We start from the raw sequence: 26,221 nt of genomic DNA, 5'->3' as shown, positions 1-26,221 counted from the left end.
CACTTCCTCCTTCAGCTCCTGTGTAAATAATGCGTTTTGCACGCATGAGTCCTGTGTTTCCAGCACACAGTGAGGCTGAAAAGACAAACAGAGATCACTCATGGTAAGTACTTTCTATGTTGCAAAGATCAACCTCTAACTGATGCTACAGCAGTTATTGTGTTGCAGTAGCAGCACAAGAAGGGCCACTAGGTGATAGCTGTTCGTCTTCACCTCCATCTGAAGCTGGACTTCAGTCTGACTGCATTTTGTCTGCAACATGGCCTCATAACACCAGGTTTCAGGAGCGGAGCATTATGCCAGCCTGATTTTGTAGACTTGCAGATTTTGTTGTTTAAGTTACTTTTCCTTGGTGTTTGTGCTCCTTCCAGAAGTAAGTAAGTAAGCAGGCTGTGAAGTTAATGCTTTGTTTTTTCTCTGTTTTGGGGCGAGTTCATTTAAACAGCACATTTCAAAGACAATCCAAGGCAAATAATTGTGTTTATCGTTGTTATTTCCTACTTTGTTTTGCTGCAGCCTACAGACAAAGTTAATATTCATAATAGTCCAGCCATGAACAACATGGATCAAAGCTTTGTGGCAGTGTTTTAGTTATTTAAAATACATTCATCCTCATGAACATCTCAAAATATTTCACAAGCAGGAGAAATTGATCATCTCACCGCAAAAAAGACAAGGCATGTTTTTTTATAAGCATCTAAGACGTAAGTGGTGTGTCTGCCGGCATTACGAGAATAGATCTTTATTTTGATCATTGCGAATAAAATATGAGAACAAAATAAAATATTAGCAAGAAAAACAACCCCAGAAGCCCATCGGACAAATTCAGTAAAGAAACTTGAGTAATTCTTGTCTGAAAAAGGAGTAGGAGGAAGTGAATACTTATCAGATCATACTGCCTTTTTTTTCAATTTCAAATAAACAAAAAAGTTTAATTCAAGAGGAAAATTCCAAATTTCTGCCCTAACATTTACCATACACACCTTGATATTAACAAAGGAGAATTAAGACAAAAACAAGAACAGATCAATCTGAATAAACAAATATACACACTCATCAGAGAACAAAAAAATACACCAAGACAGACAACAAAGTCACAGCAACCCATCAATTATGTATCATGTGATTCAGCCCGTTTCCCTCTCTGTTCTAGCAGCTCGTAGCCCTTTAATATCTTGTTTTAAAAACATGTTTCAGTTCTTTAAATGTTCTACATGTTTTCAATTCCACACTACAGCTGATCCATAATTCAGCCCCTTTGGCTGTAATATAATGATATTTTGCATGACGTCCTCACTAGCTGTTTCTTGAACAATTCCTTTCAAATCATGTAAACTTTCTTTTGTCTGAAACAACATTTGGATATTATTAGGTAGTAGATGGTTTTTATCTCTGTACATGATTTGAATGGTTTTGAAATCAACCACATCTGTCTGTTTTCCAGTGTCTTTATTTCTTATATCAAACGCATCACTGAGGAACAACTAATTGTAATGGATGAACTGAAATCAGTTCTCACCTGATAAGAAGCAGAAGAAGGCAACTTGATGGATATTCATTCTGAAATTGATTCTGATGGAGCAAAAATGATCAACCTGCAGTTCTCCTGCAGGCAGTCTCCCTTTCTTCTTCACAGCCTCCTTCCACTCTCCCATCTGTCTCATCAGTCAGGAAGCTGAAGTTGCACAATTGCACCATCTTCTTCCTCTTCTCATGCTCTCTTTGTGTGGTTTGATCAGCTCAGTGCTTAGGATGGTGATGATAATGTTGATGATAAGTGGCAGACATCTTGAAATTGTAGGTAAAAGGTTGTCATAATGAAGTTGGTGTGTAGCTCCTTTAAATTTAACTGCTGTCAAGCACTAAAAATAAATCTGACTTAAGTCACTTTTAAATTCCAAATGAGAAGGTGTTGAGAGGTGTCTCAACATTTCATGCCACAGGTCACATGGAGGAGAAGTCTTGGCCCTGGACTTTCTCTGCTGGTGCTGCAGGAGGAGCAACGGCTCAATGTGTTACCAGAACAATCCGGAAACATGGACAATTGTAACGCAGCAGACATCAATGTAAGAAGACGCAAAAAGGACTAAATTACAGTGCACAAGTTAAAGGAGGCGATGGGATCACATTGCACTGGAGTTAGCAGTTGTAAAGAATGCCGCGTGATAAATAATGATTAATTGGTGAAACTGAGTCATGTCTCAAATGAATAGGGCTGTCCAGAATAATAAACAGCGAATAATCAGAGCCTTAGTCGGCGGGATGACCGACACCGTGTAGACACCTTGCGTCCTGGTGAGAGAGAGACCATGCACCTCCGAGCTTCACCGTCAGGTGTGGAGAGACTGTTTGTCAGGTGAGAGAGAAACTGTGGATGGGTGTTTTAGCGCTACTTAGGAAGAGACAGAGGGAGTTAGTGACGGCACGTCATTGAATCTCGCCGGTTAAGGAGTTGAAATTACTGCGTTCACCCAGGTGTTGTGTTCCCATCAATGCCGATCGAAGCTGGAAGTAATAAAAATCCACATCTACTGCAGAGTCATTTCACAGGGGTGTGAATGACATTTGTCTGCATTCCCATTGCATTAAGTCATTAAGCCAGATGTTGAGGGTATTAGCGTTTTTTTTGTTTTTTTTTGCAGTGGGAATGAGGCTTTAGTCTTAGTATCATCAGTGTTAACTGCAGCAAAAGACTGTAGTTGAAAACTGAAAACCATTACAAAGAAAGCAAAGGCTTACTAACGCTAACACCGCAGCATACTGACGATAATTTTGATGGCTTCTGTGTGAAATAAGGAGCTTCTGTCCTCAAAAGTTTTGTAAAGCATCTTTGGATATGTCTTTGACACAAACAGCTGTCATTGTTAGTTTAGGCAGCGCGCTGACTGCTGGTCTGAGCGAGCTTCGGGGACGGTGGTTAGCGATAGGACAATTAACATAATTATTTACTTCAAAATTGCTGTTGTCTCTGAAATCTGTTTTTTGAATCAACTGGCCCAAGACAGATGAGTACCCACATTTAACTACACTGCCTGCTTACTTATTTATGGCAGAAGCACAAAAGTCTACACCATGGATGGTAACATATCAGGTATAGATTGAATCTGCTGATGCTGCAGTTCAAGAGAAGCCCAAACTTTGACATGTTATTACTGTGTGATTTTATCATTTGAAATGTTATCTTTCTTGAAATGTAACCACAATCTGAAGTAAAATCAATCAACTCAGCAACAGGAAATCAGAGACTGCTCTGCACACATCTTCACAGAGACATGGTTAACCCCTGACATCCAGAATCAAGCCGGTGCACTGGATGGGCAGACCTTGTTCAGAGCCAAACTCAAAAAATGCACTGCAGGAACTTCATGATGCCATCAGCAGCAACATGCCCAAGAAACCGGATGCAATTTTCATTTAAATCAACTCATTTTTCATCTACAAAGACGTAGCAAGATCAAGGACAAATTGTCATTTCATTTTAAACTTTGCTTGAAAAATGACTAATAAATATACTTGTACCTTCTACCAACTGCTTGATGAAATTTTCTTTATTAAATCAAAATGAAATCAGAACTGTCAGTAGATCCTCCAGCAGTGAAGTCATCGAGGCTCAACAACCTTTTGGAAGTGACATCATGGGTGGGGACGCGACCTCACCAGGACAGACATGTCTGATGTCTTAATGTGGGTATGTCTCACCAGGACAGACATGTCTGATGTCTTATTGTGGGTATGTGACACAAACAAAAGCTTTCTTCCTGTCACACCTCATGTCGTTGATAATGTCCTGTCCTGTAGAAAAACAATGACAGCATGTTAGACGGCTCGGCTGTAAAATGTTCACATTCACTTTGCCTTTTTTTTAAATTAAAAAAAGTAATATTTTATTAACTCCCTCCAAACCCAAAAATATGGATTTAAGCTTTATGTACCACACTTTGATATCAGGGGGCACTTCTTGTCAAACCATTTTTGGAAAATTGTGAGGATATAAAGCAATTCTAAGAATGTACCTGAAGATGCATTCAAATTTGAAGTCTGATCCCAGAACAAAATTATGTGGATTTAATTGTATCTTATTTCCCAATTTCTCCTATTCTCATTTTGGATTGACAGATTTGTAATTTGTAAATTTCACTGGCTGAGATTAATGCTATTGCTCGTATTATTTATGTTTTTTTGTATGTGCTTGTGTCTGTTTCCTATTTTGTAGCTTTTAATATATCTTGTCTTAACTGTAAATTAAAATAAAGAGGGAGATAAACTGCAACACTTGCAAATGAAAGCCTGTATTAAAAAAAAAAAAGAAACAACGGAAATAAAAAACAAAATTCATAGTATGGATAAAACAAAATGCATTAATGATGTAAGGCTGAACCACATTATCAGTTAAAAAAGATCATTTTTCTGTCTTCATTACTGATAAATGATTTCCAAACTGCTTCTCAATAAAAATGCCCATCAAGAGGACAAAGTTTTACCATTAAAGTTCATCTCCATGCAATGTTCTCCGCCGCTGTTGTTGGGCTCCCCTTTGCCCCAGCCGTTGAAGTCAAACTTTGTGCCATCGCTCCACAGCCAAATACCCTCCTGAAAGGAAACATTCCTTTTTTTTTAAAAGAGCCTTTAACCCTAATTTATAGATTTTGTGTGATGTATTTCAGTTATGTTTTAAAGTTAAATGTTTTGTCAAAGATGAGTTAAAGAATATACAAAGAAGGCGGACTCACATGCGTTGCATCGTAGCCTCCAACCCAAATGTTTGTATGTGCGCCGCTCGCTCTGAGAATCCCCGCTCTGAGGACTTGGTACTCAAAGTCACTATGGATGGAAGGCAGATTTCCACCGATAGTGGTGCAGAAATGCTGATAAAAGAGAGATGTGGAGCAAATAAAAAAGAAAAGACAAAGAGAAATAATACAGAGATGAGTGGAGTTGGATGAGGACAGAGTGAGATGAAAAATGTTTGAAACAAAGTGAGAATGTGACAGAGAATACGTTTTCCTGACACGTCAAGTCATGCTTTTTGAACTTTTGTGTCAGATTCAGTCACAGATAATTGTGAAGCTGTTTGAATGTGCCACTCACGTTAAACCGCACATACACAAACTTTTACCACTCAATGATTCTTGTAAGAACAGCTGATTAAAAGCATAAGCCACTAATACAGTGTTTCAGTTATAAATTAACTAAAATTGTTTCAGGACGTACCTCTGCTTCTCCCCAGGTCTTGTGGTCCATGTGGAACTGGTAGCACTTTTTGTCAAATGCAGCCCAACCATCAGGGCAAACTTCACAGCAGTTATATGTAAAACAAATGTAGATGATTAGAAGGACAATCATGCAGAAAGTGCAGCTGCTGTATTTCACCCCCACCGTTCTGACAGGTACCAACCTGGGTCACATGTCGCCTGTGAAGATAAAGACGGGATGTTTAGCGTCAAACTCATCTCTGATTTGCCTTCATTTATAAGATTTAAATTCAAATATACAAAGTGACAGGATGTTGATTTTTATTCGTCTAAATGTGTTTTATCGCAAAACATCAATAAAGCATTTACACTGTGTTAAAAACATGATTCTGGGCTGGAAGAGCTCTCGTAGCACTGGTGGTTTATAACACCAAAGATTTTTCTAAAAAAAAAAAAAAACATATTACTTACATTCACTCCAGTCCACAGTTCAATGGTCAAACAGAGGACCACAATGACAAGAAGACTTGATGCCATCTGTCAAAGTGATGCAAAAATGTGAATATAAATCACAAATTTAACATTTGCAAAAAATTCTACTGAAAGTAGTGTTATTTGGTGACATATGAATAAAGAATTTTAAAAAAGAAGAGGCATTGTAAAGTACTGGGTGTGAAAAGAGGATTTTATCTTAAGGTGAACACTGAATGTAAAAATGACAAGATATAAAAGTATTTTCTGTAGATGTGAATCAAATCAGCTGTTGCAGGGACGAAACGGGAGACTCACCTTGTTGTGATGATCAGGTGAGGTTGCACTTGCAGCAGAAGCAGGTAGCAGGGTGTCTTTGACAGGGAAACCTACAGTTTATATACCTTCTCTGTGTGTTTTGACTCAGACAACTGCAGACACGTGACGCTCTCTGATCACAAGATAACATTTACTTATAGCTTGTTTGCAGTCAGGCGATCCCGACAGGCGAACGTCAGATGGGGGGCAAGAAGTGAGGAACACCAGTTGAGAATCTTTGGGAACAGAGGAAATTGAATTCATTAACGACTTAGATGGACCTGCACGCTGCAGCTATCATCAGAAAATTTCTAGACACACTGGATTTGATCCCTACACTTAACGGAAGTGAATTTTTCCCCCACAGGTTGAGTGATTTGCCTGGTGTTGAGGTGATGGATATCACCAATTATAGATAAAGCACTCCCCATTTCATATGGAGCACTCGCACAGGATAAGGTTTGTCTGTATTTTATTTGCATATACTGACAACTCAGTACATTTACATTAAGTTTAGTCAAGCTACGGTTATAGCTCCATCAGGTCATTTAATCGGACTGCTGTCCTTGTCCCAGTACACAAGCACCGTAAACCACGCTCAGGAATGGTCTGATGAACATGACTACAGAGCTGAAGGCATCACCCTGGCCTCCAAATTTCACAGATCTGATCCAATTTGATACCCCATAATTCAACCCAGAGGGCCCCGGGGCGGTTGTGGCTCAGAGTTAGAGCGGGTCGTCCTCTAATCAGAAGGTCAGCGGCTCGTTCCCCGGCTCCTCCGGGCAACATGTCAAAGTGTCCTTGGGCAAGATACTGAACCCCAAATTGTACAGTAGCCTCGGCCAACAGTGTCTGAATGTGTGTGTCAGTGGGTGAATGTGACATTCGAGTGTAAAAGCGCTTTAAGTGGTCATGAAGACTAGAAAAGCGCTTAACAAGTACAGTCCATGTACCATTTACTCAAAGGATCCGTCATCACCGTTCTGCTGCCACAGACCACAAGACTCCCCCAAGATGTTCTGTGTCCATGTTACAGGCCAGAGCCAAGTCCGATCCAGGGAGGACCCACCAAGGATCACAGGTACCTCCGGGGTACCCGCATGTCCCACAAACTCTGGATCAGATTGGGATCTAGTGAATTTGAAGGCCAGGTGGAGAGCTTGATCTCTCTGTCTCTTCCAGTCATTCCTGAGCAGTTTTTATGCCAAAGTCAGAGGCATGAGGTCTCATTCTTGTGAATATCTCAAGAAAACCTTGAGGGATTTTTTTTCTTTAAATTTGGTAAAAACTTTCAGTTAGACTCAAGGATGAGCAAATTATATTTGAGAGCAATATCTCAAGATCACCTAGAAAGAAATATCACCAAGTTTGGCACTAACTTTTTTGGTGGTCAACTGTCAAGATCACAATGGCCTCGCACTCATCTGATTCCTGTGAAAGCCATATCTCAAGATCACCTTGAGGGAGTTTTTTCAAATTTGACACAAACATTTATTTGGACTCAAGAATGAATTGATTAGAATCTGGTGGCTAAATGTCAAAGGTCAAGGTTACGGTAACCTCATAAAACATGTTTTTGACCATAACTCAAGAATTCACCTGCTCAAATTTGACACAATTGTCTAAAAGGATATAATTATGAAGTTCTGATATTTTAAATCCAAAAGGTCAAAGGTCAACTGTGACATAATGTTTCACAAAAACACTTTTCTGGCCACTACCGAAACCCCCTCATTGCCATCCGGAGGGCTTGCTTGGTTTGCAACGGTTGGATGAACTGCCAAATTATTGAAAGCAACACTGGAGACAGCTTATTGTTGTAAAATAAACATTCAGCTCACAGACAGCAGCCGATGACGCGCTCCCTAAAAACTGACATCTGTGACATTGTGTCATGAGATGAAACTGCACATTTTAGAGTGACCTTTTATTGTGACCGTGCCAAGGCACACATCTGTGTGGTGCTGATGCTGTTATATCAGCTACACCTGTCAGCTGGATGGCCTACGTACAGTCGAACCTGCTCTCTAAAAATCTATTCAGATCAAACAGCAAACTTCTCTCCGTGACTCACCTGATGTGTATTCAGCTGGTATTTCCTGTCATAAACTCATACAAATCTTTTACTCTTATTAATAATTACTATTACACACAATATCCAGAATCAGTAGGCCACAGTATGCACTGCAGACATCATATATCATTAACAAAAAGCTAAAATGTTCACCCCGTCCCCTTATACACTGAGACCACCACTTCCCAGACCTTCACCTCCTCGCCTCTGCTGCTGTTAGTGGACCTACACTCCGAAACAAGTCGAGACGTCCAGTCATCACCGGCAGATTAACTGTTCTTTTTATTTTGTAGGTAATTGTTTTTGATCCATTTTTAAGTTAACCACATGTCACACAGTTATGTTACACTCTGTTGCTTTAAGTAAATATCAAATGTTAAATTCCTGTGAACAGTCCTGGAGCGGATTCTGTGCACACAGCTGAAAATAAACTGGCAGCCACCCCTATGAACAAATTTTTCAGGGCTGTTGAATTAAGATGTTTCTGTTTGACTTTGAACAAGACAATCAGCATGATTCAATAGACCAGCAGCACTGCTTTCATAACATGAATAATATGAATTTCTGTTTTACACTCGGCGGTACGGTGGCAGGGGCCCTTCTGTGCTGAGGAACATGTTCTCCTTGTGCCTACGTGGGTTTTCTCCGGGTCTCCAGCTTCCTGTATCATATATATAAAAATATATACATAAATATTGGCTTGCTGTCCGTAAACATTTTTAAGAACTTCCTGAAATCTGAGTAACCCCTGAATCTGAATCCCCCTTTTTAATTACCGACTGCAGTGGAAAGGAAGAAGAAAGTGTGCCACTCTGTATTGATTACAGGAAGTTAATCTTCAAGGATGCCTATTCTCTTCCACAGCTTGAGGATGCTTTCACAGCACTCTCTGGATCTGAGTGGTTCTCAGTACTCCATCTTTACCATCAAATTGAAATGGACAAAGCAGACAAATCCAAAACCCACTTTTGTGTGTCCTTAGGATTCTTGTAATTTAACTGTATGCTCCAAGGAGTAACAAACACACGGAGCACTTTCCATCGTCTCATGGAGAAATGAATTTGAAGGAAGCTCTTATATTTATTTCATGACTTGATCGTTTTTGCACCCATCCCAGAAGAACATGAAGCAGACTGTGAAGTTCTCCAATCATGCCACAGCCACCAACTGACACTCAGCCAGTTCCATATCATGAGAGGTGCCCGAGATCACAGGGGGAAGGTGTAACCCAGGTTAAAAACCTCATAGCCAATCCTAGACCACTCCCAAGTTAAATATATCCAGGTAAGGTGAGGTCACTTCCTCTTTTCCCACCTGGCTGTTTGGTGGGGCAGGCAGAACCGACTCTGAGCGCGCGGCATTCTGCACACACACATGCAACTTAAAATTTTTAAAATTTTTGAGATGGTCTTTCAAGGATGAGGTGCAGTTGTTTGATGTCGTGCTACTAAACCCTGGAATCCCCTCCTCTAAAAGAGTGAGATAGGAACAAGTGAACTCTGGATAAACTTGAATGAGCTGCACTTGAATGAACCAAACAAAAAGCAGAAGTGAAACCATCCATTCTGGAACCAACAAACTAAACTCAAAAGGCCAATATTTATGTATATATTTATATATATGATACAAGGAAGCTGGAGACCCGGAGAAAACCCACGTAGGCACAAGGAGAACATGTTTCTCAGCACAGAAGGGCCCCTGCCACCGTACCGCCGAGTGTAAAACAGAAATTCATATTATTCATGTTATGAAAGCAGTGCTGCTGGTCTATTGAATCATGCTGATTGTCTTGTTCAAAGTCAAACAGAAACATCTTAATTCAACAGCCCTGAAAAATTTGTTCATAGGGGTGGCTGCCAGTTTATTTTCAGCTGTGTGCACAGAATCCGCTCCAGGACTGTTCACAGGAATTTAACATTTGATATTTACTTAAAGCAACAGAGTGTAACATAACTGTGTGACATGTGGTTAACTTAAAAATGGATCAAAAACAATTACCTACAAAATAAAAAGAACAGTTAATCTGCCGGTGATGACTGGACGTCGCGACTTGTTTCGGAGTGTAGGTCCACTAACAGCAGCAGAGGCGAGGAGGTGAAGGTCTGGGAAGTGGTGGTCTCAGTGTATAAGGGGACGGGGTGAACATTTTAGCTTTTTGTTAATGATATATGATGTCTGCAGTGCATACTGTGGCCTACTGATTATGGATATTGTGTGTAATAGTAATTATTAATAAGAGTAAAAGATTTGTATGAGTTTATGACAGGAAATACCAGCTGAATACACATCAGGTGAGTCACGGAGAGAAGTTTGCTGTTTGATCTGAATAGATTTTTAGAGAGCAGGTTCGACTGTACGTAGGCCATCCAGCTGACAGGTGTAGCTGATATAACAGCATCAGCACCACACAGGTGTGTGCCTTGGGATGACACAGTGACACAGGTGTCACAAGTTTTAATGGACCGTGCCATTTGCTGCTGATATCCACCAGAGTTGCTGTCTGTGAGCTGAATGTTTATTTTACAACAATAAGCTGTCTCCAATGTTGCTTTCAATAATTTGGCAGTACATCCAACCATTGCAGCAAAGTAAAGTAAAAGAGGGGTTTGAGTAATGATCAGAAAAGTGATTTTGAAGAATATTATGATGTCAAAGTTGACCTTTTGGATTTAAAATGTTAGAACTTCATCATAATATTCTATTACACATTTTATGTTTTTTTTTTTTTTTTAAGATTTTTTGGGGACTTTTTTGGCCTTTATTGGACAGGACAGCTAAGCAAAAGTGGGAGAGAGAGGGGATGACAGCCGCTACGGCAAGGACCGAGCCTTTGTACAAAGGGCAGCCAGTGGGCGCGCCATTCAGGTGAAATCTGAGCGTATGAATTCTCGAGTTATGGTCATAAACATGATTTGTAAGTTTACCATGACCTTGACCTTTGACATTCAGCCACCAGATTTTCCCTCAAGACCAAATTCAGATATCGTATTCAAGAGATTAAGGCATATTCAAGCTCCCAGTGACCTTGACCTTTGACCACCAAAATCTAATCAGCTCATCCTTGAGTCTAAGAGACCATTTGTGCCAAAATTGAGGGGAAAAAAATCCCTCAAGGTATCTTGAAATATTGTGTTTGTAAGAATGACACCTCAGGCCTCTGGCTTTGGTTATTGCCATCACGAAGGCATACAAACAGATCATGAATGAATGTGACAGAGAGCTCAAGGCATCGACCTGGCCTTCAAATTCCAATGATCTCAATCTGACCAAGTGTTTGTGGGACATGCGGGTACTTCGGAGGTACCCCCCATTAATAGGTCACATGATGCGATGACTACACACTTGTCAATAGGCATTGGCTCCCTCATGATGCAGCAGGCGCTACAAGAGGTGTTATTGCATCACAGCACTCTTCAAAAGTTGAGCAGATCATCTGGAAGTTTTGAATCCACAATTCCTCTTTGAAATTGAGGACTTCTACCTCTCAAAAATCCCTCATACGTAAAAGGGGCTTGCCTTTCCATTATTGCTCCATAACACGCCTATGTGGCCTTGGATTGGAAATAATGACAGCTAGTGCGGTGGCTGCAATAGAAATAAAGATACTGATGTTTCGCACATCCATCGCCATGTTTCTTGGAATGCTATGACCAGAGTAGAAGTCACAGAACATCACCCAATCAAAACTCAGTAATCTTGAAATTGTGTTTTATCGACATTTCAAACATATTGCTTAAGTTTTGTGCAAATCTGGGAAATCCTGTGGTGTGTGGTAGCAGGGAGATGGTGACCGAGCCTTTGTGTCCTCTGGGTTGTGACACGCGGTATCAGATTTAGATCTGTGAAATTTGGAGGCCAGGGTGATGCCTTAAGGTCCATGCCACGTTTCATCGGACCATTCCTAAGCAGTGTTTATTGGTGTGGCATAGTAACATCCTGGATGAGAGCTGAAACGGCAGAGCATGTATAATTTCCAACTGTCTTTCAAAAGCATTAGTTTTTTTCTGGCCTGAACCAAGAGAATTTGCATTATTAATTATATTAATCAAACAATATCATTTAATCAAAGAAAGACACGCCATAAGCATCCGTGTCATAACACCTGGAGAGAGTATTTAAACTGTGGATTTCCCTCTCAAAGACACCCTGCTACCTGCTACTGCTGCAAGTGCAACCTCACCTGATCATCATCAACACGGTAAGTCTCTCATTCCTGCCTGCCATCACTGCAACAGCTGATTTTACTCACATCTAGAGAAAATACTTTATCTTCTCTTTTACTGTTCACTTTAAGATTTTTTTTTAAATTTTGTATTCATATGTCACCAAATAACCTTGCTGTCAGTAGAATTTTTGCAAATGTTGAATTTGTAATTTAATGCATCACTTTTACAGATGGCATCAAGTCTTCTTTTCATTGTGGTCCTCTGTTTGACCACTGGACTGTGGACTGGAGCAAATGTAAGTGACAAGCACATTGATTTTGGAAAAATCTTTGGTGTTCTAACACCTAAACTGTAAAAGAAAACAAGTCCTACGAGAGCTCTTCCAGCCCAAAATCATGTTTTTAACACACAGTATAAATGCTTTATTGATATTTTGCAATAAAACAGTTTTACGAATAAAAGTCAACATCCTGACACTTCGTATTTTTTAATTTAAATCTGACAGATGAAGGCAAAACAGAGATGAATTTGATGCTAAACATTATGTCTTTATCTTCACAGGCGACATGTGGACTAGGTTAGTACCTCTCAGAACGGTGGGGGTGAAAAACTGCAGCTGCACTTTGTGACTGCACTTCTGGTTATTGATAAGACAACATTATTTTTTAACATTGCTCCTTGGTCAACAGCTGCTATTTGTTAGACTGTTTATAAAGAATGGGCTGAGTGAGAATATTCTCAGATATCCACGGGAAGCTTTGTGCATGATTGTCTTTCTAATCATCTACTATTGCTACCCAGATCACTGCTGCAAAGTTTGCCCTCAAGGTTGGGCTATGTTTGGGGAACGGTGTTACCAGTTCAACAACGTCAAGAAGACCTGGGCTGAAGCAGAGGTACATTTGAAAACACTGAAACACTATTATTTGTGACTTATGCTCTTAACGGGCCTTTCTTACAAGAATCACTAAGTGGTGAAAATTCTCATATCAGCATTTTTTAACAAGAGACACATTCAAACAGCTTCACAATTATCTGTGACTGAATCTGGCACTTCATTGGTCTTAAATACACAGACTTTTATTGTGGATTTGTTATTCGCATTAAAAAACGATTTACTAAGTGTTAAATACTAAGGAAACCCTTTTCTGTTGGTGCCCATGGTACAGTAATGTTGAAGCTAGGAATTTAACACAATGTAGCTTCATTCCCACTGCACAAAAACCCCACTAAAACCCGCTGACATCTGGCTTTTTAATGCGATGGGAATGTGTACTATGAGCACACCAGGGTCAAATGACTGCAGCAGACACGGGTTTTTCACTCTTTTTTTTTTTTTTTTTGCTCCTCACCTCTCCTTTATCAGCATTTCTGCACCACTATCGGTGGAAATCTGGCTTCCCTCGAAAGCGACGATGTCTACAAGGCCCTCAGAGAGGGGATTTTCAGAGTGTCTGCCGCACATACAAACACTTGGGTTGGAGGCTACGATTCATCACATGTGAGTCCACCTATTCTTTGTACATCTTTAAACTCATCTTTGACAAAAACATTCAAAGTTAAAACATAACTGAAATACATTTTAAATAAAAAATGAAATAAAGTAAAAGCTTTGTATTTAAAAAAACAATAATATTTTTTCCAGGAGGGTATTTGGCTGTGGAGCGATGGCAGAAAGTTTGACTTCAAAGGCTGGGCTGACGGCGAGCCCAACAACAGTGGTGGAGGAGAAAATTGCATGGAGATCAACTTTAAAGGTAAAACATTTAGCAGTAATGAAGACAGAGAAAATATCTTTTTTAACTGGTTATGTGATGTGATCTTACATAATAAATGCATTTTGTTTTATCCATACTATGGAATTTGTTATTTTCTTTTGGTTTTTTTTTTATTTCTTTTGTGTGTGTGTGTGTGTGTGTGTGTGTGTGTGTGTGTGTGTGTTTCTGCTTACATTTGCAACATTGAACACTGAAGTAGTTTGAGATTTTTAGATGAAAATCTATTGACAAAGTCAATGTGAAAATTTTTACAACTGGGCCTTCTGAAATGTTGCTATTGTTTGTCTACAGGAAAGGATTTTGTCAACGACATAAAGTGTAATCAGAAGAAAGCTTTTCTTTGTGCCAGAGACCCACAATAAGACATCTGACATGTCTGTCATTGTGAGGTCACATTCCCACTGATGATGTCACTTCCAATATGAAGTTGAGCCTCAACAACCTCACTGTTGGAAGATCTACTGACGTTTCTGATTTGATTTCAGTTGAATCAATCAATAAATATATTCTGTCCAGCAATCTGACTCACCTTGTTATTTCACCAACTCATCCACCAAAACTCTCTTAAAAACTGTTCACAATTATTTTCATTAAAATAAATAATATATAAATATGTATATATATATATATATATAAATATATATAAATAAATGATTATTCAGACTGTAGTTCCATATCAAGAAAGATAACATTTAAAATAATAACATCACACACAACCCAATAACAGTATATGCAGTCACAATGAAAAGATAAAGGAAAAGTCTTAAATGTGCCATTTGTGTGATATTTTATCGTTAGTGTTTGTTTAGTGTAAATATTGTTATTGCTTCGGGTAGGAGGTGTGTATCCCTAAAAAGATTTAATAAAAAAATATTTCTGCATAGGGATGGGGATAATTAATTTTTAATGATATGATGCCATTACTGAGACTCCTTAATGATCCAAGTCTCTTTGAATAACACATGACAAATACACTTTGCTATTATTTGATGTAAGAGATGATGTTAATATAAATGTTTAATTAGAACAATCTTGGCATCAGTAGTTTTAATTATGTATTATGAGATGATGTGTATGTATGTATATATGAATGTATGTGTATGTATATGCATATGTAAGTGTGCATGTTCATAATGAATATATATGTATTTGTGTGTATATGTGTATATATACTGTATATATGTGTATGTGTGTGCATATATATTTCATTTCTATTTATTGTTGTATTTTTGAGTTATGTTAAGTAAGGAAGCTTATGTACGTTTTTTAGTTACTTGAACAATGGAGAGGGGTGGAGATTTGACTGTGTCTTTTTTTCTTTATTCCTTTTAATTTTATGCACTATTCTTTTGATGGTTTGTATGTTTATGGACTTGGAAAGAGATCATGTTCGAAATAAACATTTCAATCACTCACTCAATTAATGATTAGAGCGTGTGAAAGGATGTTTAACAGGTGATAATTCCATCTCTACTATCCATTTTATATTGCTGGGAACAAATTTCTCACCCAAAAAACTGCATTTTTCAAGTTTCTCACCAAAAAATAATTTTCCTTTTTCTTGATGTGACATTTGAACACATCATGATGATATTTTATTTTACTAAGCTGACCTTTAACCCATCACATTCAAGCCTTATGCAGGCTTGTATATTTAGCTAAGTGGCTCCTCTCCTGTCCATTTCAACTTGGATTTCAACATTTGATTATTTTTTTTAACTGACGGGGCTTGCTACGAAGGCTGGGTGTGCTTCCCACTGCTGATGTGAGTGGATGATCATGAAGACTGTGCCAGCTGTACTGCAGCAGCAACAGTTGAAGGCATTTTTTAACCTGAAGACAGTCAGAGGTACAGTGTTTAGGTTTAATTTGATGCACAATGTTGATGCACTTGGCCATGGAGGTTGTGTTCTGCCACCACAGATAGCTAAGTATCTGAGCCTGCCTGTTGCAAAATTAACTTCTTTTAAAGGAGACACAGTGATGATGTTCAATTGCCCCACTCACTCTCACTCTCACACCCCAAACAAATGGGACGTGGGCATGGCATGACCCAGCTCACCACAACAATCCAATGAGAAACACGGATAACAACACACACACAGGTAATGTTACCTTATTCTCTGCCATTACTTGACTATATCTTCTTAATAGCAAACAGCTGTTTGGTGCTGTTAATGCTCTGAATAATCACAATACTGATAATACATTTTATAAATAAATACAAAGAAGTAGCAATAAAGTATGCAGATTATAAGATAAAACATGCAAAAAGATAAAAAAAAAAATAATAGACACACACACATACTAAAATTAACCAATGAATCGAAAACACTGTACAACTGAAAAGAACAATGGCGTCGAAGGATAAACTAGTCTTATATGGTTTACGATCTAAGGGAATGTCAGAGTGAAAAAACATGTTTCATTTTTACCTTTTCTTAAACATGTTTACAGAGTCTGACTGTCGAATATGTAGACGAATTTTTTCCATGGTTTTGGCGCATAGGCACTCAAGGCTGCTTTTTTTAGTTTTTGGGACTATAAGTAGTCCAGAGTCCGATAATCGAAGAGCACGATTACGGGTGTAACATGATAGACAGTCTGCTATGTATGAGGGTGACATATCGTTGAGAGCTTTAAAAATTATTGGGTGTACTTTAACCTTGAAATTAGGCAGCTATGGTCAGATACAGCAGTCAACAACTTGATTTATGACTATTTTAAGGCCGCAGGAGATCACCAGATCAAGAGTATGCCCCTTATTGTGTGTTGGCGCTGTATCATCCTGGCGTTACAGCGCCAGGATGTGAAATCCCCAACTAGAACTATATGGTTGTAGTTTATGGTACAGTTTGAAAGCATATCAGAGAATTAAGGGATTAAATCTGTATTATGTTTAGGTGGTCAATAAATGTTCAGCAGCAAAGTTGGTGTCTTACCTAGTGTCTGAGTCACAAGATATTCAAATGCATAATTTTTCCGAGGTCTATATTTTTGTAACTGATGTTTTTTGCATAGATGTTGCATAGAACATGAATGTGAATGCAAAGAACACCTTTATCGGGTTGTAAAATGTACAAATAGAAAGAGACAGATTGCTTAACGGGATTATCGGTTTATTGAATCAACTGAAACGAAATCAGAACTGTCAATACATCTTCTTGCAGTGATGTCATCGAGGCTTGACACCCTGGTAGAAGTGACATCATCAGTGGGGATGTGACATCACCATGGCAAATGTGTCAGCACATGTTGGAGACTTTACAGCTTTATGCCACAAACGAAGGGCTTCGCTACATGACAGTTGACGTCATTGGGAGCACCTAAAGTTTAAAGAGTAACAAACAATTACAACTGCAGGGAGTGATTTTTTTAAAAAAATTACAGATTCAATATAACTTTCCGATATATACAGATGTACACCATTTCTATAAAACATGACAACCACTGACAGGTAAAGAGAACAACATCGATCATCTTGTGTGAATCCTACTTCCCAAACACATTTACAGAGCTCAAGGCATTGATCTGGCCTCCAAATTCCAAAGATCCCCATCTGTTTGAGTATCTGTGGGACGTGGTGGTACCAAAGATGTTCTAGGTCAGAGGCCCGACTGTGGACTGGACTTGGCTCTGATCTGTTGGGGCATGGATGCAAGACCTCTATAGGCACCAAGGCTTTGGTGGTTCTTTTGAGTCCTGTGGGTTGTCAGTGTACTGGTAAGTCCCACTGATCGGATAGGGATCTAGAGAATTTAGAGGCCAGGTCAATGCCATCTCTGCACAGTGTTTCGGGTGTGGCATAGTGCATTGACTTGCTGGGTGGACCACTGCAATCAGGGGAATTGTTAGAACCATGAGGAGGGGTACTTGGTCTGCAAAAATGTTTGAGTGGGTGGTGCATCTCAAGTAGCATCTGTATGAATGCCAAGACCCAAAGATTCCCAGCAGAGCAATGCATTGTAACAAAGTCATCAATGTTATTTCCTTAATCTGTCATTGATTTTAATGTTTTTACTGATGGGTGTACTGCAGAAAACCAGTGCGTACCATTCCAGTTCAACTCCAGGCAGTGCTCGCTTTTGCTGCTGCCACCGTTGCTTGGCTGCCCTTTACCCCAAATACCCTTGTAGTCAAATGGGGATCCATTACTCCACAACCAAACGCCCTCCTGAAAGACAGATTGAAAGGTCAGTTCAGTCCAATCACAAAAAAAAAAAAAATTCCATCATCTGGTCCAAATTATACCGGACTCTCAATGCAACTACCAAATCATACCATCTACCATAATATTTATTGTTTAAATACTCACCTTTACAGTGTCATGGCCTCCAACGAAAGTTTGGTCATTTCTGTTGGTCGCTGTGAAGATCAGGTTTTCGACAAAGTGCAATTCCTCTTTGTTGTGAATGGATGCCAGGTTTCCACCTTGACCAATGCAGAAACGCTAACAAGACAACGTGTGAAGTGAAAAAGATCAATAAAGTGAGAGAAAATCACTAAGAGATGGAATGAGTTAAATGAGAACAGCCTCGCTTCTTTTACTGAGCGGTTTTTGTAAGAACAACAGGTTTAAACGAGACCTACTACACCCTGTTACAGTCGGTCACTGGCTTCAAACACTCTGCTAACATATATGTAGCTACATGCTTACATCACCAAAATATAAAAACCTGGTTGTCAGTGTTTTGAATTTCTCACAGATGGTATGATGAAAATAACGTGTTTTAGACCATTCAAGCATGTTAACATGCAGCAAAAACCTGAAAATGAGCATAAGCCTATGTTTAAATACAGTTTGACAGTCACAACTCATATTGTTGCATTTCGTACCTCTGCATCAGCCCAGTCTTTTTTGGCATGGTTGTACTTGTAACAGTTATCCCTAAACCCAGTCCAGCCATCGGGGCACTGCTTGCAATCGTCACAGCAAAAGTCTAAAACACAGTTGTAGATGATCAGAAGAGTAGCACAAAGATTGTTTCATCAGGAAGACAGTGGATTTTGTCCCCCTACCACTGACACTAAAAGTGCAGTAAGAAGGGATCTGTTAATGGCCAGTATGAACAGGAATAATGATAACAGAAGGTCAAATCAGTTTCAGTGCTCCTTTGGGCTCCCAAATATTGTTCTAAGACAGAACTTGTAAACCTATCCTTTAACAGGGTTCATGCAGCTAAAGGCAAGATGGATTTAAGACTTTTTTAATGACACGTGGACTTAAGTTTAAGACCAATTTTCTATAATCAAAATTAAAGGACCTTTTTTTTTCATTTTGCCCAAATGTTTACTGTAACATAAAACAGTTTTTTTTGTCGAGTTAAAAAGTAAGATTGTCTATGTCAAATGTTGAAAAAACAACTCTTTTTAGAGCTGAACAAATGAAATATATAACATATTGCATTATTATTAAAGTATCTATTTGGTTTACATTAAAAGTGGGAAATATCTGTTATTTCAGGCTGGTTTTCTGGGTAATTTTATGTTTTTCAGTCTGCATGTGAGATTCCACTGCTTGGACTCCCATCGAGACAAGCTTAACAAAAGAGGTGTATCTATGTAGTGAACAAAAAAATAGATGTTACCAATTATTTTGTGATTTTACGATGCAATGTCAGAAAAAAAAATGTCAGAGCATTTTAAGACTTTTGCTTTAAGTCAATTTAATAACAATTAAGGCCTTATTTAAGATTAATAAATTAAATGCCTTTTAAGAGCTTTTAAGGATCTGCAGGAACAATGTCTAACTAAAGTGCCTGAAGACAAATCAGTTAAGCTGTGTTTGTCTTCTCAGGAGAGCTGCACTCTTTAAAATAATCCATTTGAAAACTATATAACTGCAACAGCAATCACAAAGTGCCAGCTGCTGCATTATGACCATCCACCTCCTGAATCTGAGAGGTACCAACCATCAGACTGCGCCTGTGAACAAAAATGAAAACGTAATAAGTACTGGACCTGAAATTGTCTCTTTTTCTAATTTTAGACTTGAGCTTTATGTGCATTTCATTGTGTATTATCCACATTATTCGCTGTATTTTATTGCGTTGGTAGTTATTGTGAAGAAAAATGACAAGCTATGCTGAAAACGTGACGATGGGCTCAGAGACATGCTACTAGTGTTTACAGTTTAGCAGTTGTAGCACCAATATTTTTCTATATTAAATGTATATTTTACTTACATTGGCTCCGATCCACAGTCCACTGGCCAAACAGAAGACCGCAATTAAAAAAAGACTTGATGCCATCTGTTTAAAGACGCAGTATATTAATTCAGTACAGCACCACAGGAAAGTATATGAGTTGTCTAAAAGGGTACTCAAAATACAAAATTAACATTTAAAAAAAAATGTTTTACAGCAATGTTATTATTATTTAAAAACAGATATTTATAAAATATTATTTGATGATGGAAGAAGATAAATTCTTTTTTAAAAGTCTGCATGTTTTTCAGAAACCCGACATTGTTTGTAATGTAAAAATGAACAGATGAAATGTCTTTTCCATATTTACATGAAGACAAACTGTAAAACATTTTCAGAAACAAGACTCAAAGAAATATACATTAAAGGAAGATTTTCCCTTGTTGTGAACACTAATTTTAACAATTAAAAGATGAAAAGTCTTTTCTGTAGATACAAATAAAAACAGCTGATGCCACAGTGAAAGGCAGGAGTGAGAGCCTTACCTTGTGATGATCAGGTGAGGTTGCTCTTGCAGGAGTAGCAGGTAGCAGGATGTCTTTGAGAGGGACACCCACAGTTTATATACCTTTTCTGGGTTGTTGGACTCAGAAACCTGCGACGTGTCTTTCCTTGATTAAATGATACTGTTTAATTATTGTAATTAATGAGTAATCTCTTGGCTCAGACTTTACAGTCTCAACAGAATGGACCTGAAACAGAGTTGTGAACTTAGAAAAGGGCACACAAATGATATGTGACCCCAGGGAAGGGAGAAGTCAAATTCGGCAGGCGTGCTCATATATCCGCCTTCATCAAACTTCGTCCTGCCTCCAGCTCTTGACGTGATGTGATAAGGGAAAAAACTATTTTCTAACAAGCATTGCACTTGGTGAATTCCTCCCATTTGTAAATGCAATATTACGCCAATATGGTGGTGCTGTATCATAATCAACACAGTGCACCAAGAAAGGCTCTGTCGGAATTGCCAAAGTGGAAGATAAGAGCCATCTATTTCAGACCACAGTAAATAAAATTTAAAAAATGTTACAGAATTACTGTATATTAATTAATAGGCACTTCGAAAATGTTTTTCTTTCTTTTCTTACGCATTCTTTTTCTTGTTTTTTTGTTTTGTATTTTAACCAATTTTCAGGTAATTTTTTGTATGATTGACTAATTTCTTGCTAATTTTTAGGTAATTTCTCTTCTGTTGCTTATTACCTTCTTTCCTTGTCTTTGTAAGACCCTTTGAAACTTTGCTCAAGTTTAAAAGGCGAAGTGAGAGACCTTCACCACCTTGACTCTGCTCGTGATAGTGGATCTACACTGAAGTTGTTTGTCACTTATAAAAATGCAACACAGAGACGAGCTCTGCTATACCTCTCATGTATACAATATTCAATGTTATTACATACTGTATGTAAGTTATCAGGTTCATTTTTATTATCTTTTTTGATTCCTCAATCATTTGCCACATTTTACAGTTGACCTCTATGGCTGCAGGTAAATGATCAGAACTGAAAACCATGTGAAAGACACCGGGTGGATATTGTGCGTGCAGCTGAAGGTAAACTGGCAGATGCCTCTCTTGTACAAATCTCCCAGGGGTGTTGAATTAAAATGGTTCTGTTTGACTTTGAACCAGAGAATCAGCATGACTCAATTGGCCAGCAGCAGTGCCGTCCTTAAAGTAGAACCACGCCCATTATTCCCAGGGTCTATGACATGCCATGTCTGGAGCTGCTCCATAGGTAATGAACTGGGAAGGATGTATATGACACTAAGAGCAATCAGAGGAATATCCTGAGTATACAGAAACATTTTCCTTTCAGAACTGAGAACACTACAAGAGAAAAAAGCTCATTTTGGCATAAAGAAAGGAAATGGTTGTATGTCTCTGTGCACCAGTCAAGTTTCTCTTTCTGTTTACATCTTTGTCTGTGAAAACATGGATGCTCCACACACATCTTCTCTCGGGCAGCACAATTGATCCATACACTCAGCACAGTTTCAAGATTACTGTCACCACTGCAGTATCTGACCAAATATAATATAAATAAAATCTCACCACTTTATCGTGTTATTCCATTAAAAATCTGACATTTTGTCATAAGCTTAACTGTGCGTTCACACCAAATGTGAAAAAAATAATAATTTCACGTCACGTTATTCGCTCATATTAGGTTGCTTGTTTATTTCTGGAGCATTTGGAAACTCGCAAAAATTGCTTACGTTAGCATGGAGAGGCAGTTAACAGCTAACGTGGTTAGCAGTGAAATACAACAGAAAGTTGGATGTAAACAGGCTCCGTACTCTGAAGCAGAGTGAACCAAGACACACTCTTCACAGCACATTACATGCACAGACACAGGTGTATTTTCAGCGCTTACCATGTAACTTTATAGGTTTGCTCACGGATCACGATCAGGTCCACATTTGTTCTGTCTCTGAGAAGTCCTGATGCTGAATGTAGCTCCCGTGTCTCAGTAATGTCAGGAATCAATTGGCAGACTATGGCAACACAGCCCCACGCAAAATTTTTGCGAAGTGTAATGAAGTGTCAAAATTTACATTTTCGCGTCCATCACGTCCATCGCATCCTTTAAGCCGCGTCCTTTGCGCCGCCTGGCCCGAATTCACATCTGTCCACGTCTTTGCATTGACTCTGAATGGAAGCACACAGTACTAAGTGCTTGTGCCATGTCCGGTGTGGATGTACAGTAAGAATTCTTGAGTTGTGGCCAGAGAAAGGTCATAGTGAGCTTGATCTTTGTCCACCAAATTCTAATCCCTTTCTTCCTCAGTACAAGTGATTAGAAGAAGAAATTCCCTTAAGGAGTCCTGAGGTATCACCTTCATAAGTATGAGACAGACAAAGTCACAGTGACCTTGACCTTTGTCCACCAAAATCTAATCAGTTCATCTTTGAGTTCAACTGGACATTTTTGCCAAATTTAAAGGAACTCCCTTAAGACGTTGGTGATATATTGCTTTCATAAGGTTAAGAAGGGTACAAGGTCACACTGACCTTCGACCTACGACGACCCAAATCTAATCAGTTCATCGTTGAGTCCAAGTTGATTTTTGTGGCAAATTTGACTAAAATTCCTTTTGGTGTTCTTGAGATATTGCAATCACAAGAATGAGACAGATAAGGCCACAATGACCTTGACCTTTGACTTTTAAACACCAAAACCTAATCAGTTCATTGTTGAAATTTAAAGAAATTCCTTGAAGTGTTTTTGAGATATCACATTCACAAGAATAGGAGGTTATACTTACTTACAGACAACCTAAAAACATATGAACAAAATCAGTCGTCTAGTAGTTGTAGTGTGCACCAGCTCCAGACTTTATTCGTGAGGACATCACAAGTTTAAGACTTATTTCTGCGGTTACTAGTGTTGAGAAAGAGTCACTCATGTTCACAAATATTGATCAAACTTTCTTGGGCCAAGGAAATAAATATTTGTATTCTTATGTTAGGTGGTGTTCTCCTTTAACAGAATTAGACGAATTTCTGTTTTACACAAAATGGACAAGAGGGCATGGACAGCCTGTCCACATACTTATGTGTACTTTTGGTCTGAGGCTACTGTTCATGGTTTTGACTTTTGACTAAGGCAGAAAAGAAAAATGCACAAAATCTCTCGGGGGTGTTTGATTAAGATGATTCTGTTTGATGTCGAACATCCTGGTTGACAATGAAGAGAACAGGCCGGCAGCAGTGCTATACCTGCTGTGTCATCTTGTTTTTTCCAGCTTCACCTGTGAATCATCTTTTTAGTGAAAAACATTGTTTCCTATGTGACTCAAGTAAATGAAGATAAATGACAGTGACAAACTGGTGCTATTTCAACCCCAACAAGAATGAAAACCTGTATATAATGTGACACCATCGAATGAGACCTAATCTTCATTAAATTGCAGGATTAAACATATCGTCCAGAGCTGGGTCTGACAGTCTGGTTTTACTCGCCTCTGCAGCAGCTGCACCTCTAATCAAATCCATCGATCTGATCAGCTTAAATCGATCTAACTAAAAACTTATTTATTCTTCACCCCACATCTCAAACTCAACAAACTGCTGCTGCTCCACAGCTGCCATTATTTTTAACCAATGAAAGTGAAAAAAAAAAAAAAAAAGCTAGAGAAGCTTCCACTTGAATGCTTTCTACACCTCGAGTTTACTAATCAAGGTGTCAGGGCTCACTTAAACTGGTAAACACAAATATATCAGTATTTTCTGCGCATCCACGCCACAACAACAACAGATAAAGCGAACATGAAATTATACTGTCATTGCACTAAGTCTAAAAATTGATCCATTATCCACCCAGCCACTAAAACTCCACAAACTGCTGCTGAGGGAACAAAAACTTCATGAAAACTTTTGCCTACACTGTGTTCACAGACCCGCAAAAACCTCTGAAATTTGTATGGATCTGCCATGATTCTGGGTGTCTGGATCAACTCAGGACTTAGTCTCCACAGTCATCTGCTGGACCAGTCGCACAACTTCTATGTGTCAGTCATCTAGTACTATTCCCATCTACACTTTTACATTAGATCTCTGATCACAGCACTACTGTCGGTGTATAAAACATAACAGAGGTTTTATATCTTCTAAAACATCTGCAACTGGTAAAAATACATCTGAACTAGATTTACTTTAAGTTTTACATACAGAACCTATAAATGTATCATCATAACAATATTTCAGTGTTCAGGGTTGTGTGTTATTGACATGAATGACTACAATCACAACAAAGACTAAGGCGACACGAGCAAACAGGAACACTTTTGTCTCTGAGATTTACAACACAAATGCAGTTATCTCAGAATAAGTACAGCAAAAGTATTGTCGGTGTGATAGGTCATATACTAGTCATACTCATACTTTTTTTTTTTTTTTTACATATATTTTGTCACAGCTGAGCTTTAAGCATAGGTGAATTTAACACTTAAAACATACAATGGACGTTTAAAACATGAAGGACTTCATGAAAATAACTCTCTACTTGTAAAATGTTTGGAGAGTTAAAGATTAAATTATTATAGTCTATTTGAGTAAGAGTACAAAAATACAACATTAAATGGTCTGAAGTGCGTCTTTTACATGAGAGTACGTTTATAGAAATACTGGTATCAAGAATTGAAAGGAGTTCAAGTTTCTGAAATAAAGAATATTACCCTAATGATCATTTTTGACAGTGTCGAAAATGTCTCTGTCCTCTGTTACACTGTGTCAAATGGTGTTGACAATCAACACCACTGCAACTTAATTTAGGACCATCTTCACTTAAGTCACACCCAGGAACTCCTATTTGTCTTACATTTCTCCACTTCTGGTGTCAAAGTATTGAGAATATGAGAAGTGTGAGAGCGACCTGCTGTGTCAGTTAAATGACTTTAAACAAACAGCTCTGAGGGTTTACTTATGATGACACTGTTTAACTATCAATCCTCTCCCTGAATCAGCCACGCCATGTATAAATGTTCTAATGGAGAAAACAAAACCTCAAGTTCAGTCATGATGAATCAATATTCTCAAAGCAGGGGTGGGACGAAGTTGTTCTCTAAAGTGTGAGTGTTGCTAGAGCTCTCTGTCTTCAAGACTTTCTTTATTCTACATGCATGTTGGAATTTGGTGAAGTTGTGCCAGAAATCCCCACTCTACTTCTACACTGCCACATCTTGCCTGCAGCTCCCTATATCAAAGAGTACTGCGAAAGTCAAGTGCGCTCTCTCCACAGCTAAAAAAAAAGGACCAAGCGTCCCCAGAAGCATACTGCACAACACACAGAATAGTAAAAAAAACAACTCAGACTGATGATTCAAATCACAGACTTCAAAGGAGCAGCCCTTACACTGACATATATTAAAAACTAAAAGTTATTAATTTAACTTTGGGGACATTTATTTAAACAAAAGTACAATGAGCTCATAAGCACAGCATTAGTTTTCTGATTATTTTTTTGTTATATTTTCAGCTCTCATTTCTATTTGCTCTTTGAAAATGCACCTAGTA

The 26,221-nt window shown here is 38.5% G+C and overlaps 3 protein-coding genes across 3 annotated transcripts; 1 reads left to right on the top strand and 2 right to left on the bottom strand.

Moving 5' to 3' along the window:
• Positions 1-3,721: 3,721 nt before the first annotated feature.
• LOC121946521 (galactose-specific lectin nattectin-like) lies at positions 3,722-5,729 on the bottom strand. Its single transcript, XM_042491120.1, has 6 exons — positions 5,664-5,729; positions 5,396-5,411; positions 5,212-5,303; positions 4,731-4,865; positions 4,482-4,590; positions 3,722-3,792 (listed from the first exon to the last, which is right to left on the bottom strand). The coding sequence occupies exons 1-6, from the start codon at positions 5,727-5,729 to the stop codon at positions 3,722-3,724; spliced, it is 489 nt and encodes a 162-aa protein (XP_042347054.1).
• Positions 5,730-12,229: 6,500 nt separating this feature from the next.
• On the top strand, positions 12,230-14,514 carry LOC121947271 (galactose-specific lectin nattectin-like). The gene is made up of 7 exons (XM_042492240.1): positions 12,230-12,256; positions 12,454-12,519; positions 12,786-12,801; positions 13,026-13,120; positions 13,591-13,725; positions 13,870-13,981; positions 14,294-14,514. The coding sequence occupies exons 2-7, from the start codon at positions 12,454-12,456 to the stop codon at positions 14,362-14,364; spliced, it is 495 nt and encodes a 164-aa protein (XP_042348174.1). The 5' UTR covers positions 12,230-12,256; the 3' UTR covers positions 14,365-14,514.
• A 2,590-nt stretch (positions 14,515-17,104) lies between these two features.
• Positions 17,105-20,800, bottom strand: LOC121947269 (galactose-specific lectin nattectin-like). Its single transcript, XM_042492239.1, has 7 exons — positions 20,694-20,800; positions 20,188-20,253; positions 19,915-19,927; positions 18,839-18,942; positions 18,318-18,452; positions 18,056-18,176; positions 17,105-17,328 (listed from the first exon to the last, which is right to left on the bottom strand). Exons 2-7 carry the CDS (start codon positions 20,251-20,253, stop codon positions 17,267-17,269), a joined length of 501 nt encoding a protein of 166 aa, XP_042348173.1. The 5' UTR covers positions 20,694-20,800; the 3' UTR covers positions 17,105-17,266.
• Positions 20,801-26,221: the final 5,421 nt, after the last annotated feature.

This window comes from Plectropomus leopardus, chromosome 8 (assembly GCF_008729295.1).
Source record: "Plectropomus leopardus isolate mb chromosome 8, YSFRI_Pleo_2.0, whole genome shotgun sequence".
Taxonomy (NCBI): Eukaryota; Metazoa; Chordata; class Actinopteri; order Perciformes; family Serranidae; genus Plectropomus; species Plectropomus leopardus.
This window is presented reverse-complemented; position numbering and strand designations above follow the sequence as displayed.

Bases quoted from the DNA above. Each gene is read 5' to 3' on its own strand.
- LOC121946521 (XM_042491120.1), bottom strand. From the start codon at position 5,729: ATGGCATCAAGTCTTCTTGTCATTGTGGTCCTCTGTTTGACCATTGAA. The intron at 4,866-5,211 runs GTACGTCCTGAA...CTCTTTTATCAG, and splicing joins AGACCTGGGGAGAAGCAGAG to CATTTCTGCACCACTATCGG. The intron at 4,591-4,730 runs GTGAGTCCGCCT...GTTTCCTTTCAG, and splicing joins GAGGCTACGATGCAACGCAT to GAGGGTATTTGGCTGTGGAG.
- LOC121947271 (XM_042492240.1), top strand. From the start codon at position 12,454: ATGGCATCAAGTCTTCTTTTCATTGTGGTCCTCTGTTTGACCACTGGA. The intron at 13,121-13,590 runs GTACATTTGAAA...CTCCTTTATCAG, and splicing joins AGACCTGGGCTGAAGCAGAG to CATTTCTGCACCACTATCGG. The intron at 13,982-14,293 runs GTAAAACATTTA...GTTTGTCTACAG, and splicing joins CATGGAGATCAACTTTAAAG to GAAAGGATTTTGTCAACGAC.
- LOC121947269 (XM_042492239.1), bottom strand. From the start codon at position 20,253: ATGGCATCAAGTCTTTTTTTAATTGCGGTCTTCTGTTTGGCCAGTGGA. The intron at 18,453-18,838 runs GTACGAAATGCA...TTGTCTTGTTAG, and splicing joins AAGACTGGGCTGATGCAGAG to CGTTTCTGCATTGGTCAAGG. The intron at 18,177-18,317 runs GTGAGTATTTAA...TCTGTCTTTCAG, and splicing joins GAGGCCATGACACTGTAAAG to GAGGGCGTTTGGTTGTGGAG.